Source organism: Pseudomyrmex gracilis, unplaced genomic scaffold, assembly GCF_002006095.1.
Source record: "Pseudomyrmex gracilis isolate BER0280 unplaced genomic scaffold, ASM200609v1 scaffold_127, whole genome shotgun sequence".
Classification (NCBI taxonomy): domain Eukaryota; kingdom Metazoa; phylum Arthropoda; class Insecta; order Hymenoptera; family Formicidae; genus Pseudomyrmex; species Pseudomyrmex gracilis.
In genome coordinates, this window is record NW_018020711.1 from 86,411 (window position 1) to 110,212 (window position 23,802).

Sequence of the window (23,802 nt, forward strand, 5' to 3'; positions counted from 1 at the left end):
AAGACTGTGACGTAATCGTCTACCGGTTTATCTCGTCTCTCTGCGATGGAAACGACAAATTACAGTTATTTACGCGCATCCACTGTCAATGACCCATGCGGCTTCGAGCCGGACACAAAAGCGCGATGAATCGAACGGTCGAGGACATTGCGGTTTCGAGCCAAAGTCGGAATTGGGAATTTCAGCAGCATTTCAAAAGCGAGTTATTTTAAGTCCCGTTTCTCACGATTCGTTTTTCTATTCGATGCACATTAATTTTCTTCGAAATGTATATGTTTTTTCTCAGCGATGTGAATGCTAAATGCAACGCGGTTGCGATATAAAAATGATAAATTACGCGCAATTATTCACGATTAATAAATATTAATACAAAATTAAGGTTAATTCTCAATTATGTGAATATCGCTGTAGAGAGAAAGAGAGAAAGAGAGAGAGTTTCATCATTAGAGAGCGAAACTGGGATAAAGCAGCGGAAAGAGAGAAAAACCGGTATCATATATATGTGACCTTTTGGAATTATCAGCGCTTTTTAAAAGTTGTATGCGCTAATTGTAACAAAATGTATGTGTGTGTGTGTGTGTGTGACGATATAAATATAGCTATGTGTATGGCACACAAATAATCATTTATTTACGGGAACGATTCAATTTTCACGGGAACGTGTCATACCTCCTTCAACCATTTGCCCTCTTCAATTGACGCGATTAAGTCAATCCGGGGACAGAGAGAGAGACAGAGAGAGAGAGAGAGAGCAAAACACTCTTATTAAATTCCCAGAAAAGTTCATAATCATCCGTCGCGTATGTAGGGAAATATTTTTTCACCTAGAACCGAGAATAAATGATTCCGTGTCTCATCCAAACAATTTATATACCAACGAAACATATTCTCGCCCTGAATCAAACGTTTGAAATATCGCGAACAAACTCGGGGGAGAAAAAAACGACCGCGGCTACTTTGTCAACTTTCAGCGTGTCGATAATAACTTGCACTCTCCGTCGTGAGCAGCCTAGATATTACGTTGCGCTTCAGGGGTAGCAACCCCCGGTGTCGTTGCGGTGTAAACATAATACGAGCGGCGTCGCAACGTGACACGCGGAAGGGTGATGTGTGTGTGTGTGTGTGTGTGAGATATATATCTCTTTTCCCCGAGTTTCCTCATCGCGATATCGGGGACGGGGGTGGACTTTTTTTCGTTTCGCCTTTTCGCCGTGCACTATAGAAGGGAAGAAGGCGAGGCAGAGAGCGAAGAGTCGGGAGCAGAGCGCGCGCGATCGATAGGCATGTGCGGCGTTATACATATAGGCGCGATCGATGCGGGCCTAGGCTCCGGCAAGAGCGAAGGATGTGTATAGGTATGTAGGTAGGTAAGTAGGTAGGCAGATAAAGGTAGGCACAGTAGGTTGGTAGACCACGCTGAAAGCGCGCAGGGATGTACCGTTACAAACGCGTCACCCACCCGCGCAAGAGCGTGCGAACGAGGCGCTGGCCGGTGGACGGTTGTATTGCGATAACTTTTGCGACGCCATTGTCATTCCATTCGTTGTAAACCGCCGCCGTCACCGCCACCGCCGCCACCGCCGCCGCCACCGCCACCGAAAACGAGCCGCGGAATCACCGCGTCGCGATGGTGCAATCGCGCGCTGTGAAAGTGCCGCGAATTTGCGACGCGATGCCGCTGGAATAGAGCCGAAGGAAACTTTCCACATCGAGGGACCGAGTCTCTTAATAGCGTTTACGGTTCTTCTCTCTCTCTCTCTTTCTCTCTCTCTCTCTCGTTATTCGTGTTGTGAGTTAACATTAGATAGCGATAAATTCGATTTCAGAGTTCTTCCCGAGAGAAGATTGTCAAAGGAGAGATATTACAAAATATGAGATTAATATTTAAAAAAATATAAAATATATATATATGTTTATAAATAAAAAATCTACTCTAAAAACATTCCATATTAAAAAAAGTTAATATTTCATGCTAAAAATTAAAAAAATGACGAGAGAAATATACACGTGTATGTGGGAGACATGTTTTAATAATTAATTTCTTCATATATTTTTATGCGAAAAGTAAAAGATTGTGGTAAAACGCAAACCTTTTCAGTAAATTATGTAGCTACGCAAATATTCGCTTGAAACTGGCCGTCAAAGCAATTTTTATATGTTCTCCATGAAATTGCTCCGTTTTGAGACAAGCTTCTGCGATCGAGCCTACAGAGGAGTAATAATCGTTTAATCGCAGAAAACCCGTTTCGCGCGCGAGCCGCGAGATATATTTTCCGCGTCTGCTCGCGAATTATTGGAGCGCAGTAACCATGCTCGTTGAAAAAGCCGTCGCCGCGTCGGACTCGCGCGCGATATTACTCCAAGGTCGAAAGCCTACGGTGTCGTTTTCTTTGGTAAGCGATTCGCGCCGGCGAAACGCTCGTCGTGTAACGCGTAACCGGCTTGAAATCCGGCGTGCACGGTTGCACAGTTGTTGCCGCGGCTTTCTCATTCGGGTTCATTGCGCTCTTTCGGCGGGACCCGCAGCGTTTGTAACCGTGTTCGCGCGTGGCGCGACTTGTAAGGTGAAATTTCCAGGCGGGCTTTGTCATAAATTACGTTACGACAACCAGACAAGCCTGACAACCGGTCCCTCTCGAATACCGTTGCACGAACGAACCGACGGGTTACACCCGACCCACCCGCTATTCGGCGGCGCGATGTGAATTCGGCATATCGATTCCTCTCTCGTCGTTTTTTTCTTCATGCGGTTTTTGCATTCGCCACATGGATGAAATCTCGCTGACTGACGGTTTTGCGGCGCACAGTCACTTTTCTATTTTTATTTTTTTTTTTTTATTTTTTATAAGTATTTCTTTGAATGCGAATTTTCGTCTCTACTTAAATTTCAAAGAATTTTGTAATCGTCTTCCGTCTATCTTCTCTTTTTCTTGTTAAATTATTTTCAGTCGGTAAGACTTGAAATATAGTGGAAATTGTACGTTAATACTAATATTTACGCACAAAGTTTGCTTCGGTAGTTATCCGAGTCAAAATCTACCGCTCGCGCGTTACATACCGCGTTAAAGTTTTCATATATGTGTAAGTTGCAAAAAAATAGAACGCAAATTCAGAGAAATGCTGAATTTATGTTAATTTATATTACCGAGACTATTAAGTCTTATTAGGATACTTCTCGGCAACGCTCGTCAGGCTTTCCCGCTGGCCTCGCCAACCGGGAATGATTCGTTTTACCGACGAAAATGAGAAGGCGAAGGTGGCGGAGAGAAAGACGGATAAGAAGGGGTGTATATTTAGGCGAGCTGGACCGATGCCAAGCTCATCAACGAAAATGAAATCTGGGTCTTTCTCTCGCTCTTCTCTCTCTCTTTCGTTTTCTTGAGTGCCGCTCTCAACTGCTAAAACGTCGACGACGAATTCGCGATACACGCGTGCGAAATTTTATCTCGATGATCTCCCCTCCGTGTTTCGCGATTGAAGCGTATCAAAAAGGAATTCGAGTGATTTAAAGAATCATTAGTGCCATGTCAAAAACCCGTAAGATTATAAATTTACAATTTTACGAAGTCTGCAGTAGTCTTAAAAAACGATATTTATGAACTTATTTACTTGTCGCAAAATCAAAAAGAAATACAGAACCAACGTTCTCCTATGATGTAAATGTTGTTTCATAAATTACAACTTATACATAAAAAATATACTTCCGTACGTATTACGGTGAATTATTTGATAAGCTCGTATGCAAGAAAAGAAAAACAGAAACTTACAAACGACCGATCTGTAGATTTACTGCAGCTCTCTCGACGCGGTTCGGTTTACCTGGCACGAAACAGCATCGATAAACGGCGCGCCGCTGTGCAAGCAGCAATAAATATTCCGTTACAGGTTACGCGACATTTCAATCGCCCTTCATTATACTGTCGATGCACACCCGGGGCCTAGCTGGTGGCTATCCTCGATAGCGCGAATCCGGCTTGTGAAGAAGGCGCGCGAGAGAGAGCGCGCGCGCGCGCGGAGAGAGAAAAACGTCTGTCAAAGTCTAGGCGCGCTTTCCCCGCCCGCGGCGCCAGAATCATTTCCGGGCCCGGGCCAGAGGTCCTGGGCCCGGCCATAATCCGCTCTCAGGTCCATTTTCGTCAGTCCGACTCTCGCTCTTTCGCAAATTGCGCAACTCGCGCGAGCAAAAAATGGCGAAAGAAAAAATAGGCGGGTTCTCTCGTATGCGATAATCGAGGTACGACTTGAGAATTATGATTGTTGCCCCCCTCTGTAATTAACTCTCTCACTTTGCCGTTATGACGTTATTCTGCTAACCGTTTCACTTTTACATATACAAGAAAAAATTTATTTTTATTTTCTTAAGAAAATAAAACAATAATAAACTTTAATTTTAAACAATGTATACTGTTTTTTTAAACAAAAAAAATAGGATCTAATAGTTCATGAGAGCCTTACTTAATACTGTTGTTATTCGCGAGTGTGTGAGCAACTAAATTTATTTCATAAAATATTCAAAAATAGACGCTTGACTCTTCCGCGAAATAAATTTGAGCATTCATGCATCAACAACTGTGTTAAAAATCTCGCGCTAGCTAGTTATTGTTTTTCAAAATAACATAAAGCCATCGTTCTCTTTGTTTAATATATTGTTGCAAAGTATTTTTCTCGAATCTAAACAGACCACGACGCTTTGTGAAATACCATTCGGAAAGATTCCACCATATATATATATATATATATATATATATATATATATGTACACAAAAAAAAGAAAGAAAGAAAACGAAACAAAATTTAAAGCTCTTACAGTTTAAGCGTACGTGATGTTTTGAGAACGTATTTTATTAAATTCCACGTCATCGCGCGCCATTAAAAAAAATGATCGCTCGCGCACCAACATGCGTATATAGAAAGTGACTAGACCACTCAATGTCGAGCTGATACCTCGAATGATCGGCGCGATCCGGACAGCCGATTATACTGCCAACGTACATTTCACCCCGTCGCGCGATCCGCGCGCGAGTTGATCGTTTTCACAACGATCCCATCTAGCATAAATCTATCTGCGATTATTGCGCAAACCGCCTCGATAGCTCACCGACACGGCTGTACTTTATCGTTCCCTGATCTATTTTCAAACGCCGCCGGCTAAGCCGGCGGGTGTGCTCTCCTCGACACCGTGTACATGTATGTATATACATTATGCCTTGGACACGTATCTTTCCTGCCGTAACACGTTGCTTAACCCCTTCCGAGCCGCATAATAATGTGCTCTCGTATTTTACAAGAACTTCTAACTAACCACACACTTAAATCGCGTAGCGCACTCGTTTGTCGATATACATATACATATATGAATTTCCAATAAATATAAAAAATTTCCCACCTGTCTTACGACGTACTCTGTGTACACATACATTTGCTAGTCGTAAAAAAATATATAAATTAAAAATATGTAAATTAATCTATATCTTATCATATACTCCTTTTTTTCGCACACGCTTAATATATACTTTACAATTAACTTCTCGATCTAACGTTAACTTCGTAGATTTATTAAATTTACGCAAGTTATCTGAATAAATGCAAATATTATTCGATATTTCAAAGAGCTTTCTATCTCTTTTTGACGTCCCGTTTGCATGTAATGTGTGAACGTACTCACCGCAAGATGGTCGCTACGTACGTGGCTCGCATGTGTAATGGAAGTAGTTATCGTCTTACCTGAAACATAGAGAAATACACACGTTAGTAACAGTAAAAAAACATGTTCAACGTGCATTGTTTACCTAAAGACGTTTTACCTATTTCAAGATTTTATTGTAATGTAAATCCCATTATTCGAATCCCTTGTCTTACGCGCGGCGTAGTTCTTAAATTTTCTACATATAAGATTGTTTGTATTTTATAAGAATATACGAAAGTTATCGAACTTTTAAGCAGCCTAAAAATAAAACAAGTGCCGCGAACGTATGAGACTCGATTTGTTGATCAAGCAAATCAGCCAACGACAAATATCACTAAAAATTGATCAGATAACACGAAGTTGTGTGACCGTAATATCGCACAGTACGCCAAATATTGTGCCAAATATTCCGCGCGCGCGCGCGACATTACCGACGAACACGAACGAATACCTCCGATTAATTCCGAGTAATTTGAACACAGCGATAGGTCAAATTGAAAACAACAATTCGTACAAAATGAACAATAAAAACTTTGCAAAAAACTTCTACAGAGTATTGATTAATATAATAAAGTTTATATTTGATTTTTTTTTTATATCCTAATGTTTATTTTAATTTAATGAAATAATTGAAGTGGAGAAATGGATTGTTGTCGCGTCAAGGATCTTCTCGTCATCGGAAATTATCGCGCGATTTCGTGAGGTAGAACTACGAGGATATAAGTGCAACAATGCTGTCTTGTCTCTCGCGAAGAACGATCGTTGTCGGCAAGTAGCTGTCGCAATCGGAAGTTCCGTCTCGCAACCGGCGGTGCGTCGTTCCGATTCGACGCACTCGCGCGAGTTGGTGAGCGAGAACGTATTCGTCTGTTCGTTTCTGCGTTCCGTTTCTCTTCGTCGAGGTCCATGTTCGTCCGCGCGAATAAAAGGTAATCACACCATTCTGGGATTTCTCTTCTTTTCTCTCCACCCGTCTAATAAGCGCAACGCAATACATATGGCGCGCGACTTTATTTTCTAAAGGTTTCTTTTTCGAATAAGTGTATTTTTTATTTTACAAAATTATTCTGAATTCAAAATAATTGCGAGAACATTTTTGTATTCGACTCTTTAGTATTTTATTTTATTTTCACAGTACAATTTTTTTATTTGACTATGAACACGTCTGAGACGCGAGCGTGCTCTTTTTCTATTTTCATGTACATTTCACACGTGTATTTTTGAACTGTCAAAATTACATATTCGACGATTGACGACAGTCAATTTTCGAAATATTCAAACTTCAATACATTCGTATATTTTATGTCTTTTTCATGAGAGAAAATATTACACAAAATATTTCAAAAATATATAAAACCATAAAAATAATTAAATATAAAAAGAATCATTTACATATAAAAATCATTTATCAATTTTGCCATTAGTCTGATATATACATTTTTCAAAGTTCGTCATCCGACAAGTTTTCTTCCGACGACCATATTTCACAGTAGATTTCTCATGAGTCCGCGGTTGCGTCGGTAAAGACGAACGTTGGTGATAAATCGCCGAACGCAGCGCGGTCGATACTACTGGCGAAGTGATCGAGTGCGCGGTTGGTCCGCCGAGCGCTGCGAGCTGAATCGCGCCGAGACCGGCCTTGCAAGGCTGCCGGTCGTTGAACTTCTGGCCTACTGCCGTCGTCCACGCCACGTAACGCGCGTACATACGGGGGATCGCCTTCGTATACGTTGTCGGAGAAAGAAAACGGACGAGCGTAGAAGTGGACGCGCGACCGGCGCGACCTATGACTTAGGATACGGAGATGACTGTGAACGGCAAAGCACGTGCTCGCGACCTCGTGAAGGTGAAGTTTCCTGGCCTCTGACCACGTAATGATAGTTTTTTTTTTTTGAATATGCAGAAACAAGTTGAATTTGAATTTCAAAACTTTGAAGAAAGTTTTCTGGCCATTTAACAACAAAGTTTTCTTTTTTTCTCTCTCGAGATGTTTAGGAGCGAGTTGGATTTGAATTAAAGATTTTTTGAAAAATTTTTTATTAACAGAAAATAAGTGATTAAACAATAAAGGAAATCACAAAAAAATAATTTTGTTAAAATAATGTTCTTTCTACTCTATACATGTTCAAATATATATAATTTCATTCGATTTTATATAATTATCAAAAATAAATAATCTCTCTTAGTAATTTAGATTTGTTATGGATCTTAAGAGAGTTATAAAAAATAAAATTTTAAAATGGAGAACTAAAATAAACATCATAGAATCTTATTTTTGTCTATTTTTGGCAAGTAGTGAAGTTTAAATGTCTTTCTTGAAACTTCTGTGGCAAACTATTTTAACTGTAAACTTAGAATAAACTAGTAATAAGAAAAAATACATTTTTCACACACACATGCACGAACTTATCTTAAAACATGACCCTAACACTGGTTTTGCGCGGATAAAGAGGCCAAGACATGCCATGGTCGCAGGCGATTTGCGCAATGCGGGGCTTCGCTGTCGGACATACTATCACCGCATAAAGCTCGCACTAAGCTCGTTACCGGCGCAAATCTTGTGCGACCGGTATGCCAAATTGACACACGTGGCTGTTTCCAATTAAAACAAACTCTTTGATATCGCAGCACGTGTTCAAACTTTACTACGCTATAATTTATACATAAGTATGATTGAGGATATTCTAATCATTTATCGAGACGAAAAAGATATTTGCTATTGAAAATTGAAAACTGCTGTTGCGCGAAATGTCTCTCTCTCTCTCTCTTTATCTGAGAAAATTAAAGTTTTACTTCAAATTATCTAAACCAACGTTTTACACTTTTGAATTTTCGAAACTTTGAACTTGATTGAAAAATCTAACCTTTTTAAAATAATTAGATATAAAACAAAATCTTTACAAAAAATAAACTAGAAAGTTTGATGGTCCATTTATTTGTAACTCGTTCTTTATGTCATACATATAAAAAAAAAATCAAGTTCTTAGAAAAACAATGCGCGCAATAATACCACTTGTCGCAAATTTAAATCCCATAGTTCTCGTAATCAGTTATGTTAACGGAGTCGGTTGATGCGCGCAAGTTGTGTGAGGCTAACAATAATAATAACGACGATAGTAATACCGTCGGGGAATGTACCGGGGAACTCTCCCGGACACGAACGGTAAAACGACAAGAAGCCTGACCTCCTAACCTCTAGACCCCGCGGGACGAGTGCACGCGATCCACGTTTTCCTCTTGCGGGCTCGTCTGCCTTTCCGTTACGCGCGTAATTTTACACGACGTGCGCGCGCGATGCGACGATCAAAACGGCGCGTTCAACGCGCGCGAATCTCGTGTCATAATAATCACCGCGACTGCCGGGAAAGATTGTTCGCCGGATAACCGGTATTCACGCCTCTACCGGTGCAACGTGTTTTTCGCGTACTATACACACGGCACGCGGCGAACACGCCGCGATGACGAGCTTTCATCGTAATATGAACATCTTGGAAAGCGATCTCTCTCTATTAATGACGTCTGTTGTGCAGCCGGACAGCGCGCAGACCTGCTTGCATTTTTGACGTGAATTTTAATCACTGATTATAGAGATGCAACACACTGTAATTTTCTTCGCGTCTCGATAATTAGATGCTTGTCGGACAAATAATAATTATACGCGGTCGTTCTTCCTGATTGTATTGATACGCTATATATTATTGGCCGGATTCAACACAACGTCGGTTGACTCTAACTGCGCTCTTAGTTCAACTGACTGTTCTTTTCTCTTTTAAATTTATAACGACGGACGGGACGTAGACGAAGAGAGAAGAGAAAGGGGATGAGTAAAAAGTTGGTATCACTAAATGGCGTTGGCGAAACTATCTTTGTGCCACGTAAAATCTATGCGTTGCCGACTATTGACGTACGGTTACGTCACACAAAATCAATGTGTCGTCGGCTATTGACGTACTAGTGCGTCACGTAAGGACTGTAGACCGACGATTATTGGTGTAACGCTATATAGTAACGTATACGTGTTGTTATCCGTTATATTATATTAACCCCGCGGACGATCATTTATTTATCCCGACATCCTGCGAGCAGCGATCTTCCGATATAAAACGTAGCGGTAAAACGTCATAAATTCTACTCTCAAATAACGTCTTGAGGAAGATGTTAATGTCAATGTTCAGATATACGACAGTTGGAAATTTTGTCTACATTAAATCACTCGCGTGTTCATACACACACACGCGCGCGCGTGAATTTCAAATATAATTTCACACACGAAATATACGCGTTCTCCTTTTACAATTTTAGATCATTATATTCAGGAAATTGTTTTCCTTTATATAAACATGCTAATTAATTTAATAATTCAATTACAATACCTTTTGTATAAACTTTTAAATTTTTAACAACACATCTATTTATAATGTGTTTAATAATGAAATATAGAAAACAATAAAAGTATAAAAACAATATAAAAATTCGTATTTTTTCCGTCGAAATATGGAGAAAAAAATTTTTCCTGTGCAATAACGGTCTAGAAACAAAATGGAAACTATATTTTTCGCTCGTCTCGCTATAGGATCAGCGGGAATATTTATAAAACATTTTTAAAAAGCAATAACTGCGTGTGTTATTTTGATTTTCAAACATGTGCAATTCCACTCTTTCATAAGAAATTTCATCTCGGGTCAGACGCAAACAAAGGTTTTTATTCGTTCTATATCCCGTATTTCAATTCATATCCAAATTTTATACGTCAAAGAGATGAAAAAAACAGAGTTGAATGTCAAGCAACGTTAAAGTAGAAACAGCGCGTTTTTTGGACATCTTATTGCATTTAAAGCACGACGAAATTTTCTCACCGGCCCACTTCTTCGATCTTCGTGTATATATTCGTGCTCGTCGAACAGATGCCGGTCTCTCTTCCCGCGCCGCGAGAGCGCTCTTGTGAGCACAACGAGGATGACGAGCGAGAGAAAGAGAGAGAGAAAGAGAGAGGTAGACACGTGGGGACTACTCGTGCATCGACGAAGTAACGGTGTCCGGTAACCGCGTCAGAGCCGGTGCTAGCGGTACTCGCCGACGTTCCGTTACTCGACCGACAGATCCGCTAACGCGACTCAGCGCTCTCTCCTTTTCTCGCCCATTGCGCGTCTTTGCCCCTTTCTCCGTCGTCGTCACCGCGCCGCGCCGCGCCACGCCGTCCCTCGTCACCCACGGGACCCATCGAGTATCATCGAGCAGCATCGCCAGCCGCTTCGTCTCGCCGCGCGATTCGCATGCTCGCGGCGGAGTAATAGCCTGGCGGCGGCGTTACGCCAACGCGATTACGTGGTTACGCGAGCGAGATCGTGGACCCGCGGCCGGCCGCGGCGCGTTGATAAAATAATCAAATTGTTATCGTTTGTTTGTCCGCGCTCATCTGCGTGTTGCCTTTTGCCTCTGACGCAGATAATCATTGTCCGCAATTTCTTTCCGAGCTCTCTTTATGTGTATATATAAATTATAGATAATCTCTCGAGCATTTAACGATAAATAAAAATAAATAAAATTAAAAGATTAAAACGAATAAATAATACGTAGAAAATATATCAAAAAGATTTTCAGCTTTTAAGATTTTCACTGCTTCTTGTTCTTGCTTTTGAAATAATTAATCTTTCGCGGACAGACGTGAGTTTTTCAGATCCACTCAAAAACTGCGCGTCTCTAGTAAACATTCGTTTTTTTTTTAACGTTTATATTGTTATGAAACTATTAGATATTTTTTTTATTTGTTTTTTATCGACGCAAAATCGTTTAAACTTTCGATTAAAAAACAAAAAGAAATTGAACAAATATTGATTTTTCGTGGATATATTTGATTTTAAAGTCGCGTGAGGTCTTATACCTGGTCTATTCAACTGATCGTCATTTTTGAGATCTGTCCACAAAGATTAAAATTGTTCGATTTTAGGTGAGTAAAAAATTGTTTAAGTTTTCAATCTTCTATAATTCGCAGACGAATCAAACCTAAAAAAAACTGCTGACAAAGATCAAGCAGACTTTTGAAAGAGATTCTCTTCATTCACTCTTATACCTGTTCCTGTGATAGGCGGAGACGTCAGCTGCGAGCTGCTTATATCCGGAGGTTGTTGTGTTTGTTGTTGCTGTGGTTGTTGTTGCGATTGTTGTTGCGATTGTGATTGTTGCTGCTGCGGCTGCGGTTGTTGCTGCTGCGGCGGCTGTTGTTGCTGCTGTTGTTGCTGCTGCTGCTGTTGCTGCGGGCTGTTGGCAACGTGTACGGTGCCCGGGCTTTCTGCGCTTTCGGCCATGTTTTTTTTTCAGCAAAATGTTTTTGCTTCCAGCAGAGTTACTTCAATACGGACTATGGCATTTTTATATATTTGATAACTGTCGAAGACAGTGTCGTTGTTGTGTTGTTCGAAGGCCAGCGACGAGATGATTGAATTGTTCGGACCAGTCAGTCACAGTTTTGAGATTACTTGAGTATTTGCTTTCAATTTCTATCCCATTATACACAACATGTGTGTAAATACACACGTGTTTCTTTAAAATCTTTTAGCGTTTATATGTTTACTTAAATCTGTTAAAGCATTTTGTTTTGGGAATAATATTAAGCGTCTTTTAAAATCTTTGTTCGATTTGACACTTTTTATTTGTTTCTCTTTGGTTATCGCTCGTGTTTGATTGCCGTTATCCACTTTGTGTCACGACCGTAAACATAAGTGAACAATGATGATGCGTCACGCTTCCATCGAACACGTGTCTTTGATCTCGATCTTGACGTGCTCCTGATCAATTGACTTTTCCGTGAATGCGGAACGCTGGTTTTGTTTCATCATTGCGGGATTCAATCGGATCTCGAATCTCAGTTTTAGAAACGACGAAGAATGTTTCGAAGATGTTTAGAAGATCAATTGGTATCACTCTTGAGATATATATATATATATGTATATATCGCAATCGATCTTTGTGAGAAAACGTCACGCTCGTGAATAAAGCGAATAATTTTTTATGTATTCGAAAGCAGAAGAGATCGAGTTGTGGATTTGATTAAGAACGCAATGACAACAAACATCAAGAAGGAAAGTGTGAAACAGGGGTAGTTGGGGCGGTCTCGAGTGGCAGCCCGTCGCCGAGTCGATAGGTCAGTGGGTCTCGTTCGGAAGAGGGTCGCTTCGATTCAACCACGCGTTTCCTCACGCGCAGCCTCGAAACAGAGAGGGAGCGTGGCGGTCGAAGTTCTTAGACCCGGCGCGAATTCGATCTGCTCGACCGACTGGATAAAGAAGTATTCGTCAAAACACACGAGAAACAACTCGAACAAACGAACGGTCTCTGTTCTGAACGATCGACGATGACCGGCTTGTTTGTAAGTGTAATAAATTTTAATCCGCTCAGAAGTCGATTTATTAACGATATAACGATTCGTAACGCAATCGTTTTTAAATTATATTGCACCTCGATGAAGCACAGTCATATGTGCGATCGGTTTCTATTGCGACACGGGCGGCGTTAAGAAAAAAAAAAAAATAAATAAATAAACTCGTTCTCTGTTTTTATTCACAAACTGCCTTCGTCGTTACGATTGTAGATGCGTGTAAAATTTGTTTTCGCAAGATCGGTTGATCTATATCATCACAGGTGGATAGAGAAAACCAAGGGCTTCAACGAAAAAGAGCCCGTGATTTCGCGCGATCGGCACATTCGCAGGTATCGTTCGAGGACGCATGTCCGAGTACTGTGGTCGTCGGTCATCGGCTCGTCCTTCGTGGAGATCATCGGCTAGAGAGCACCGGATCGCCAATCGGATTCAACGAAGGACAACGTTGCGAGGCGGCGCTTGCGACCTTCGACGATTAATCAGGCAGCTACGGTCGATATTGCGTCACCGACCACCAACCTCGCACGCCACAAGGTACTCGGGCACTCGCGACGGAATGCTACCCCCTTGAGCACGACTATTGTGATGTTCCCTCGACGACGATTGCCGTTATATCAATCTCGTCGATTTCGTCGATCACTGACATCTTCGACTGATCACCACACTGTTAGAAACATCCACACCGTGAATCGCTCGTCGTGCATCGCGTTCGGGTACCATCGACGTTGTCTATGACTGTCCGGTCATCGCGTCGACAAAAACGCGTCAATCCCTGGTAACGATCAACAAAGGTTGCCTCCTGACAACTTGGAGCGCTTGTCGATGTTCGATAATGAAACGTTCGAGTCTTGATGTTAAAATCACAGATGCTGATGGAAGAAGAGACGAGATGGTTTAGCCGAATATTCTCGGAGGTCCCTTCGAGGAGACACGGGTTGAGGGTTGGTTTTACCGCCTCGTGGTTCACGTCGTCACCCGTCGTGCTCGCCGATGATGGAAGGCTTGCAGCTCTTGTCGCGAACGAAGGCACGTTACGCTTGTCGCACACGCGCGCACGATGGGTGACTCTGCGCGCTCCCGAGAATTTGTTCTGAGGGATGGAGCCCCGTCAAGTCCTCTCGTCCCGGGCTTAAAACCTTTCTTCCTGCCTTCGTTTCGTTTCGGCGCTATGCACTTTGCGGGGCACCAGTGGCTCCTGCTTGCACCGACCGCCACCAGATGGCAACCGGGGACACGTCTCGCCCCCGGAACCCTCGCCACCGCCACCCCGCCCGGGTTACGCTAGCTGGCGCGAGCCAGCTTCCACCCCTGCGCAATATTTATGGCGCGGTGGAAGGGTAATTCTTCATGCTTAAGTCATTATTGTCTAAGGTTGTGTACGAACGAGATGTGAAGGAAGAGTAGAATTATATCTTTAATATAGCAATGTGAATAAATAATTAATAATAATACTTTGGAAATGTATCTCAAAACATTTAATATAATATAATATTATAATATTATATTAAAGCAAGAAATAAATAATATATATAATAAAAAATTTTGTTTTGATAATCTATTGTGTTGGTTTATTATATTGTATAACGCACTTGTGTGTGTTATACAATAAATTGAGAAAAAAATTATATAGTTGTACAATGTTATATCAAAATACAAATTTTGATTTATCTATTTTTTGGAATTATTTTGTTTATTCCTTTGCGTATTGTAAAACTTTATATTTATGTGGAATAATATAATTACAAATGTTAGGATAGCTAAGTTATAGGGTTAAATTACGCGGCAAATTCTTCATGAATGAGTCACTAGCGTAAAGTAGCCTTTGTATGATTAAGCGATAGTGCGCATGCCCACTCCTGCGTGACTTCGGTAGTCCCTTCCTTCGATCGCGTTACTATAGCTTGAGTTCGTCGGTGGATAGTTCGTCTTCTTATCGGATAAACGATAAGACAAGCGCGATACCGCCTATTTGTTTCTCCCACGCGCAATTCTTACTATTTTTATTTTCGCTTTTATAATGACATTGGTATATTGACCGAGTCAGTATACTGATCGATTACTAGTGGTTATTGTTTATTAAATATTTTTTTTAATTTTTTAGTAAATAAATGTTACAAGTAGAATGTGCTGAAAAGTATCCAACTGTTTATAAATTTTATTTTTAAAAATTATTATTATTAAAATTACGTTATACGAATTTCAATGAAATTCTCATAAAATGTTTTTAATTAAACTATTTACAAAAGACAAAAAACTTTTTATGCAAAGTAGCTTTTTAAAATCAGTAGATTTTTTTTCTTTCCTGTTTTGTAAAGATCTTTTCATCAACGCGTTTTTTACCCAAGTGGCTTTGTGAATATCACGCTACCGTTATCGCGCGCACCCTTTCAAACGGATCTGCGACTCGAGCGTGTCCGATGCAAGAGGTAGGGGATCCGCGCGCGAAATGGGCCCTCTCCTGCACGAGGCCCCATCGTGGAGGGTTCCGCGCCGGGCCCGCGACGCAGGACGCGAGCTGTTGCGTTTTCAAAACGGTACTCCTAACTGTATCTCGCATATGTATACGCGCGTACATGCGCGCCGCTCACCTGTCGGGCAGCCGATCGCCGCGAACAACAGCAGCCGATGAACTTCACCGCGCGATCAGCGGCGTGGCTATTGATCAAGGGGATAACCGCAGCGCGTCTCATTCGAAGTTGTGTATAAGAGAAATCATTTTTTTACTGTTATAATATTTGAAAAAAACCCTTTTATACACAAACACACACTACTCTACAAACTGTTTTTAATATTTTAAGGCGGAAGAGAGCAATTGTGCCATAGTTTATTTTTTGTGTGTAAATTTATTAAAAAATATAAAATCACAATTAGTTTTAATAAATTATTATTAATTCTGAAAATGTATATTACTATGGAAATTAAAGTGCATATAATTACAGTAATTGACTAATTTAATAAAGAAATTAGAATTGTGCAAAAAATTAAACGGTTTGTACATTTTAAAACAAGAAGTTTTACAGCTTTAACTGTAGTACCGCGCTTTTGAATGAGTCAACGGAGTTTGTTTATGCTTCAGAGAAGAATGCGCGAAAACGAGAAGCGACGGTTAGCGGATCTTCTTCTACGCCGGTACTTACGTACATGCGGGTCGCGTGTATACGGATACTCACGTAATGTGGGCCCGTTTGCCGGAGATACCGTAAGACCTTGCGGCATTACGTCACAACGATAGAGAACCGGCGTGGTTAGGAAGCGGAAAAGGAAGAAGGCGCGCACAAAGGACGACGGAGAAAGGGACGCAGGAGACAGACAGAGACAGACGTCTTCTTTCTTTCTCACGCGCTCGAAGATAAATCTCATATGAAAGGTAGAAATTCTCGATTTATAAACTGTGTTTACAGACAATATTCATGTTTATTTACGTCGTCAAAACGGGGTATGTCATTTCATACGCTACGATTTAATTTTTCCTTTAAATTGATCAAAGCCGTCTATCATCAAAATATTTCAAAAAGGGAAATTGACGAACGTTCAGAACAAATATTTTGATATTTCAGCGCAAAAAAAAACGTTCAAACAATCAATATACAACTGTCATTTCCATATAATTCACATTTATATGTGACAATAACTTGTGCGCAATATATTCAGCATTTTTTTACTTTTTTTTCGATAAAATCACATTTTTATTCCGAGGCTATATAGGAAGAATATTTTATCAGTTTCAGAATCGTAAAAAATTACCGTGCGTAGTTCGTACGTAAAACTTCAGAATAATACTCGAAAGCAACTTAGGAAAGTACTAATAGAGAAAAAAAATTTTCGTTACTCGGTGCAAGATGAGCGATTCGCTGCACGCGATGCTATAGCTTATCAGGACGCGCATCGGTTCGCGTAAGTAAAGCCAAACATCCGCAAATCGGAATCGTACTCACGCACGCACGAGCTCACGCATGAAAAGCTTAACGGCAAAACGGTATATAAAAGTAGCGGGAATCTCCGCGATTCTAACCCACTCGCCTTGATTCATGCGGAAAGTCAACGGCTGTTTTGGCCCGATTTACTTTTACGAACTCGAACTCTCGTGCGACGTTAAATGCATTTCGAATTCGTCGACGTATCGTTAAATCCGGCCAAAAAGTGTACAGAAAAAGAAAACCGTTTATCTACATTCGTGATTTTTCTTTAAAATAAAAAAACAAAACAATAATTATATATTTAAATTAATATCTCTTTTATTGAAATTTTTTGCCCATATTTTTGATCTTTTAGTGGCAATTTACAACGTGTAAAGAAAACAATATTTTTCTAGAAAATCAAGAAAATCAAACTACAGAAGATATTCATTTTAATAATTCTTATACTCAAAACCTTTCGCAATATTATATCCAAGCTGTTATTTATATCAGCTGTCATCGATCTATAAATATCCGAAGAACTCTCTGTCATCATTGTTCTACGTGCTCGCATCGTTATCATTCAAGGCGTTTCATTTGACATTAGTCATTATTATCTTATATGTGTACAAAATCAAACGAACGAACGAGTCAACGATCGACGTGATGCTTCGTTAAGCTGTTTGCAAAATCGCTCTCGCCAGCAAAATCGACGAACGGCCGAGCGCGGCGCGCGCGAAAGCGTCTCGGTTTAAAATCATCGGGCCCTTCCACCCCTCTCCGGCCCACCCTCCCCACCCTCGAGACCCGGACCTCTCCTCTTCCCACACACCCTCGGCCTCGGCGTTCGACGCGTCCACGTGTTTCTATCTGCGGTCAGTGCACTTTGCTGCACGAACCGCGGCCGTTTACCGAAGGTCCACGCAACGCGACCGCGCTTAATAATCATCCTCCGGAGGAGGATCGTCGACCCTGCGCGCGCGCGCCCGGGAAGAGCGCAGGAAGCGCAGGAAAACAAAGCTGGAATACGAATTCGGTTGAACGCGCGGTACTTCGGCGCGTATTTCGTGCGCGCGATAAAAATCGATAAAAAACGAATGAATGAACGTTGAATTTTGTCCGCTAATCCAAAGTTTTTTCTTATTATCAAAACTTGTGAAGATGTTACGCGATGTAAATATTTTTAAATATAAGAAAAAAAAGAAAAAATAAAAAAAAGAAGAAATAAAAAAATTACCTTTTTTTATTTTTAAAGTATTATTTTTTATTTAAATTCTGTTAGATCAAGTATTTATATATCCTGAAGATATACGCGTACATATAACCGAAAAATTTGAGAAATTCTCAATCTGATTTAACAGAGTCTCAAGTGGTATAAACATGGTGTAAACATGGTATAAACATGTTAGTCATCTAAAACAATTTAGACATGTTAGTCATCTGTTTTTTTATGACTTTATAATTTGTTTTGTAACTATGAGATTTCATTGATCTTTTATTTTTTTATCGAGTCAATGAATATTACTTATTGAGAAACATCAAATCCAAGAATATTCAAACAGAGCGTGTGTACAAATCTGTTTCATTTACACCTTTGATCTGTTACATACATGCCTTTTATTTATTGATTCTGAAGTCCACGGAGAGTATCGAGATGGAGACGAATACAAATGAGCTTTGTAAATCTCATTTAGCAATCGTCGTGGTAGATTCGTAAATCTTTCATTGTGTATATATACCTTCTGTACATCGATATCATCCCGTGTGGATTCCACTTTTATCATTCCGCCATTATAGGCATGTGTAAAGGCGGAAGTGAAGGAGGCCAAGATCCTCGCCCGATAAGGGAATACGCGTGGGTTTCGGTCATTCGTCTCCATCTCGATACTCTGTAGCACGAGAACGCCGCCGTATCTCCCGTGTCGCTGACACGTACTAAACGGAATGCGCTGCGCTCGGAAACAGCATCGAGCGACGTCGCGGAAGTGAAAAAAATGCAGATGCAATCGCCGCGACGACGTATTAATGACGACGTGAGTGTTTTTCGGTATCGCTCATTGCTGCTTACAGTGTGAAAAAATTTGTGATTAACGCGCGCACTCATTGCCAAACTGTTTCTGTTGTGCATTGCTAATTTTCACCAAATTAACAATTTAATCGCTAATTTGCGAAGAACATAATAACTTGTATTCACGGTAAATATAAATAATTGCTGTGTGTTTTGCAATTAAAATTTTATCATTTCTCCCACATCAAAATAATGTAAATATAAATACATTTAATATATATTTGGATATTATAAACGCAAAATTTACAAATTCTATATTTGTTGTCAATTTTATCGTTTTGATAATATAAACAATATTATTACGTGTAAAATATTATACGACGTTACACGTCCGTAAGTAACATACACCGCAGTCGGTTTTATTTTAGCTCTGGGACGTGCTTTCAAAGCGCTGATCGTGCTAATCAGCAAATTGCGATCGAACATGATGACAGTTCGCTCATCTGACTCCGTTTTATTCTTAAGACGACCTTAACGTTTTCGTAAGCAGGGCACTTTCTGATTTAGATCATAATTAACTTTCTCAGGTCACTGCCGACTCATCCTCACCGATAATTTCGCGCACAACGAGTTCTTCGAGTTTGGAAAAGTACTTTTTATATAATTCCAGTTTTGTCTCAAATATTTTTATTTTTTTTTTTTAGTTTTTAAAGCCAGAAATTACTCAACACAGACGTTTTGAGATTTCAAACGTTTGTCATGATAAGTATTATCATTCGACGCGAGAGATTCTTATCTTCGGAAAACGAAAGCATATATATCGATACGCCAGGAAGGATTCAAAGTGAGTAACAAAGAAGAGCCGAAGTTAACGAGAGAGTGGGGAAAAATAAACGGATGGCCCTAGAAAGGTTCATGGCCATGTGGTTGCTTCAAATCGAGCAGGTAAGGTGCTTCGACGCCGAAGGAGAGACATCGCTCTCTCGCCACGTGGTGGCGAAGGGGGTCAACGGCCTCCGGATGAGGTTCGTGGAGTTGAACCACGGACGGTGACTTTGCCGCGGACTTGCCTAAGTTCCCGCCGTTCATCCCGTTCATTCTTTGTCTCTTATGAGCGGACGGCCGCGGTCTCTCGGAGCTTTATATGTATGTATATATATATATATATATATATATATATATATATACATTCTCTGGTATTATATACCGTTCGGAATTTTTGTCGACCTCTTCGCGTGGTTCAATCACGCGTGACAGGCATCACGTGCGGAGCCGCGTGTCGCCCGTGGTGACTGATGTACCGTCGCATGCGAAGAGGGACGCAAAGTTGATTATCGTCCTGCGAACGTATCAAAGACAAAAGGTTAATTAGAAACGCCCACGAAGAAATCTATCTCGTTCTCTCCACCGCGTCGAAAATCTATTCTACATTCTATTCTACAATCATAGAGAATGATGATGTTCGTTTATCCATTGTGATAAAAGCCGCAATACCAGAGATTACACGTTGTTCATTATTCCGATGCTGATATTAAATCTAAAAAACTCGACAGAACCAAGATTGACGTCTCTATGTCTGTGCGGCTCGTATGCCGAGTCATTTCATAATTTGTTACTAATAAAAGTTAAATGTCTTTGCGTTTCGCGATAAAAAGAATTTAAATCCGCGAGCGTGATTCTTTCGTGATGAATCATCATCGTCGCCGTGTGTTTCGCGCGAAGCGTCATTGCGGAAGAATGTAAAATAACATATCGCGACCGTTAACATATTTAACATTGTCCGACTGGACCGTTGATTTCGTAAAACATTCACGGATGAGCATCTCATCAAAATACGATGTAACGCGCGACGTGACACGTGACGCGACTCGGTCTACGGTTCTCTATACGATGTATCAAAATTGATTTACCGACACAATTTGCAATGTTCTGTCAGTCATTTCGGTTTTCGCGTTAGTTCGTTCGTGATATATTTTCACTGGTTTACCGCGCGCGCGCGTAATCGCGGAGGAAACGTCGCGTTTCGTGAGCCGCGTTCGCGAATTTTGACGGAATAGAAGAGAGAGAGAAAGAAAGAAAGAAAGAGAGAGAGAGAGAGAGAGAGAGAGAGAGAGAGAGACAGAGAGAGAGAGAGAAAGAGCGCGAGTTTCGCCCGTGGCGAGGACGAGCCGAGCGGACCGAGCAAACGGACGCGTAACACCTGCGGTCGACGACCCTTTGCGGTGCTATCGAATACCTACCGACACAACGTTGTTCATCCGAGCTCGCGTCGCTCTTTCGGCCCGTGACGGTTTCGATTGGGAGATGATCGCGATTATCGATACGGTTCAAGCCTTCGACCTTTGTTTTTTTAAAGGAAGTCATAAGGGGTTCTGTAAGAGACACAGTTTTTAACAGGTACTTGGATATATATGCGTCTAATTTGAATAACATGTGCAATTAAAAAAATATTTAACGTAGAAACAATACAAAATATAACATATCGCGTATATCAATTAAACGCGAGTGTACTTAAAAAAGATTGTTTTGGATCGATTGTAGACTTTATAATTGGTCTTTTGCTTACCTCGATGTTATGTCACCGTTGCTAGACACGTGTTAATATTGTTGCATGCCGATTTTTTTACTCTTCTACCTGTCTATAAGAAATGTTACACCCATTCTGAGACACTATATATATATATATATATATATATATATGTGTGTGTATATTTTTAATCATATATATATATATATATGATTAGATATATATTTATATATATATTTTCTCGACTTAACTTGTTTAATAAACGATTACAATCAGAGAAAACACCGTATCGTACTATCGCGAGTAAATAAAACTCGATAAATGGTAAGAATCTAAAGCTATAATATTACTGAACTAATGTGTATGATCAAAAAGTCAATAATTTTACGTGTATTTGATTGTGAGAGTGACAGTCAAAATTTCCGAGCACTAGCACACAGAGAAAACCCATAGAATATTTTTTCTATTCATTGTTATTTAAAGTCTTTTATGCTCGTTGATTTTTTTACGAAAATGTAATTACGGTTTTCCGTTTCCGTTTATATTATCTTTATTGTTTACGTTGCGTTACGTGTCGTCGGTTTTTTTCTGCGAGATTTATCTAATGCTACACATAAATATTTTATACGAGCTTTTATATCCAGTGAGAAAAACGAATTAAAACAATTGCATTAAATGAATGTAATTAATATTGCATGTATAATTAATTATTAATTTATTGCAATTAGTATTAATTATACAGGCTTGTGTTAGAAAAAAGTCTCTTATACCCGTACTTTGACTTTTTGACTTATACTAGTTATTTATAACGGATAGATAAAAATTGCTCTTTGCCTTCGAATTCCACGCTGATCGATATAAAATTAATGCACGTTAACGGGCATTGAACTCGTATTCGAGCTAACGGATTCCTACTATCCCAAGTCTCGTTGAATGAGAATCTCAGCGACTCTGTGAATTGTCTTTTTTTTTGGTGTGTTTGCGTATACTTCATTCTTTTTATACTTGTCTTTTTTTTTTTCATCAGTCTTAATCTTGAATCAACGTATGTAATAAAGATAGACACGCACATGACTACTAGAAGCTGGTTTCTTGTACCGAAAAACTTTCGAAAGAAAAAACAAATCAATATTCTGTCAAAGACGAACATACATATGTTCGCTCTTAAGAAATGAAATATTTATATTTGAGCGTTAGCTATCTGACTGAAATTAATTCAAGATTCATTCAAATTGCAAGATATCAATATGAAGTCGAAACGCAATCCGAGATACAAGACAAGTGATACTTTATCGATTCCGTTCTAATAGATATAGCGATAGATATAGATATAGAATATAATTATATTCTAATATAATTATAATTATAGCGACTGGTATTATACTATTATCTACGTAATCTTTCATGTTCACGTTGGGATGATAATCTCAACTCTTAAATCTTATCGCGAGAACTTACATAATACTTCAGATTAGAATTTACGTACCGACATAATTTCATGCTCAGACATCAGAGAGATTAAAAATTTATTTGAAGTGTTTCAACTGATATATTTAAAGAGTTAAAAATGTTTGTTCTTAAATAACAAATGGTGCGAGATTATTTTTTAATAAATATGATTTTTGATAACTCTTTCGAGATTATTTATGGAACAAAGAGAAAATACACGATAAGGAGATCTCTTTTTATCGTGAGATCAATGACTAAGTTTCTACGGCAACGGTTAATTCGGCTTGGTAACATTTCAGTTCTCGAGTAATCGCATTAACTGATTGTATCAAATATGACTAGTCATGACTAGTCAATTGAATAGAACTGACGCGCGTTCGCCGAATTATACCGTTACCTACATGTAAATAGCGGGATGTTTCGCACAGACAATTCGGAAAAGCGTGCTATAGATCGGGAAAGATGATCGGAGGAGAGATGGTCCAGGGTCAGCTCGGACTGTTGTAACAGTCACAGTAGTAGCAACGGAGTATAGTAAAAAGAGCAAAGCGGAAGGGATGGACGAGAGTGGTGCGGGTGGAGATGGAGCAGAAGAAACAGCTGGTGGGTGAACGAGTGAGTAGCGTGAGTTCAATGACTGGCGAGAAAGAGTGTGAAGGAGATAGGTTTTCAGTTAGGTAGGTAGGTAGGTAGGTAGGTAGGTAGAAATAGTAGACACACGACGAGTAAGTACGCAATTACGCGCGTAGCTTACGCACGCTCTCGCATAATATACACGCGTTGTCGAAGTTAACGCAATAGATACTTTGTATTGAGTGAAAGTATATTGATATATATATATATATATATATATATATA

At 40.0% G+C, this 23,802-nt stretch overlaps 1 protein-coding gene across 6 annotated transcripts in view; it reads right to left on the bottom strand.

Moving 5' to 3' along the window:
- LOC109856625 (probable nuclear hormone receptor HR3) overlaps positions 1 to 23,802 on the bottom strand; it is an 87,931-nt gene that overhangs the window by 58,003 nt on the left and 6,126 nt on the right. The window contains exon 1 of one of the 6 annotated variants that reach the window (XM_020432095.1): positions 11,757 to 12,605. The exons of 4 other annotated variants lie outside the window; for them this stretch is intronic. In XM_020432095.1, coding sequence (XP_020287684.1) covers positions 11,757 to 11,991 — 235 coding nt within the window. In that variant the 5' untranslated portion in view covers positions 11,992 to 12,605. Of the gene's footprint in view, positions 1 to 11,756; positions 12,606 to 23,802 lie in introns of those variants that run through there. One more of the 6 variants, XM_020432110.1, reaches the window with a different exon arrangement.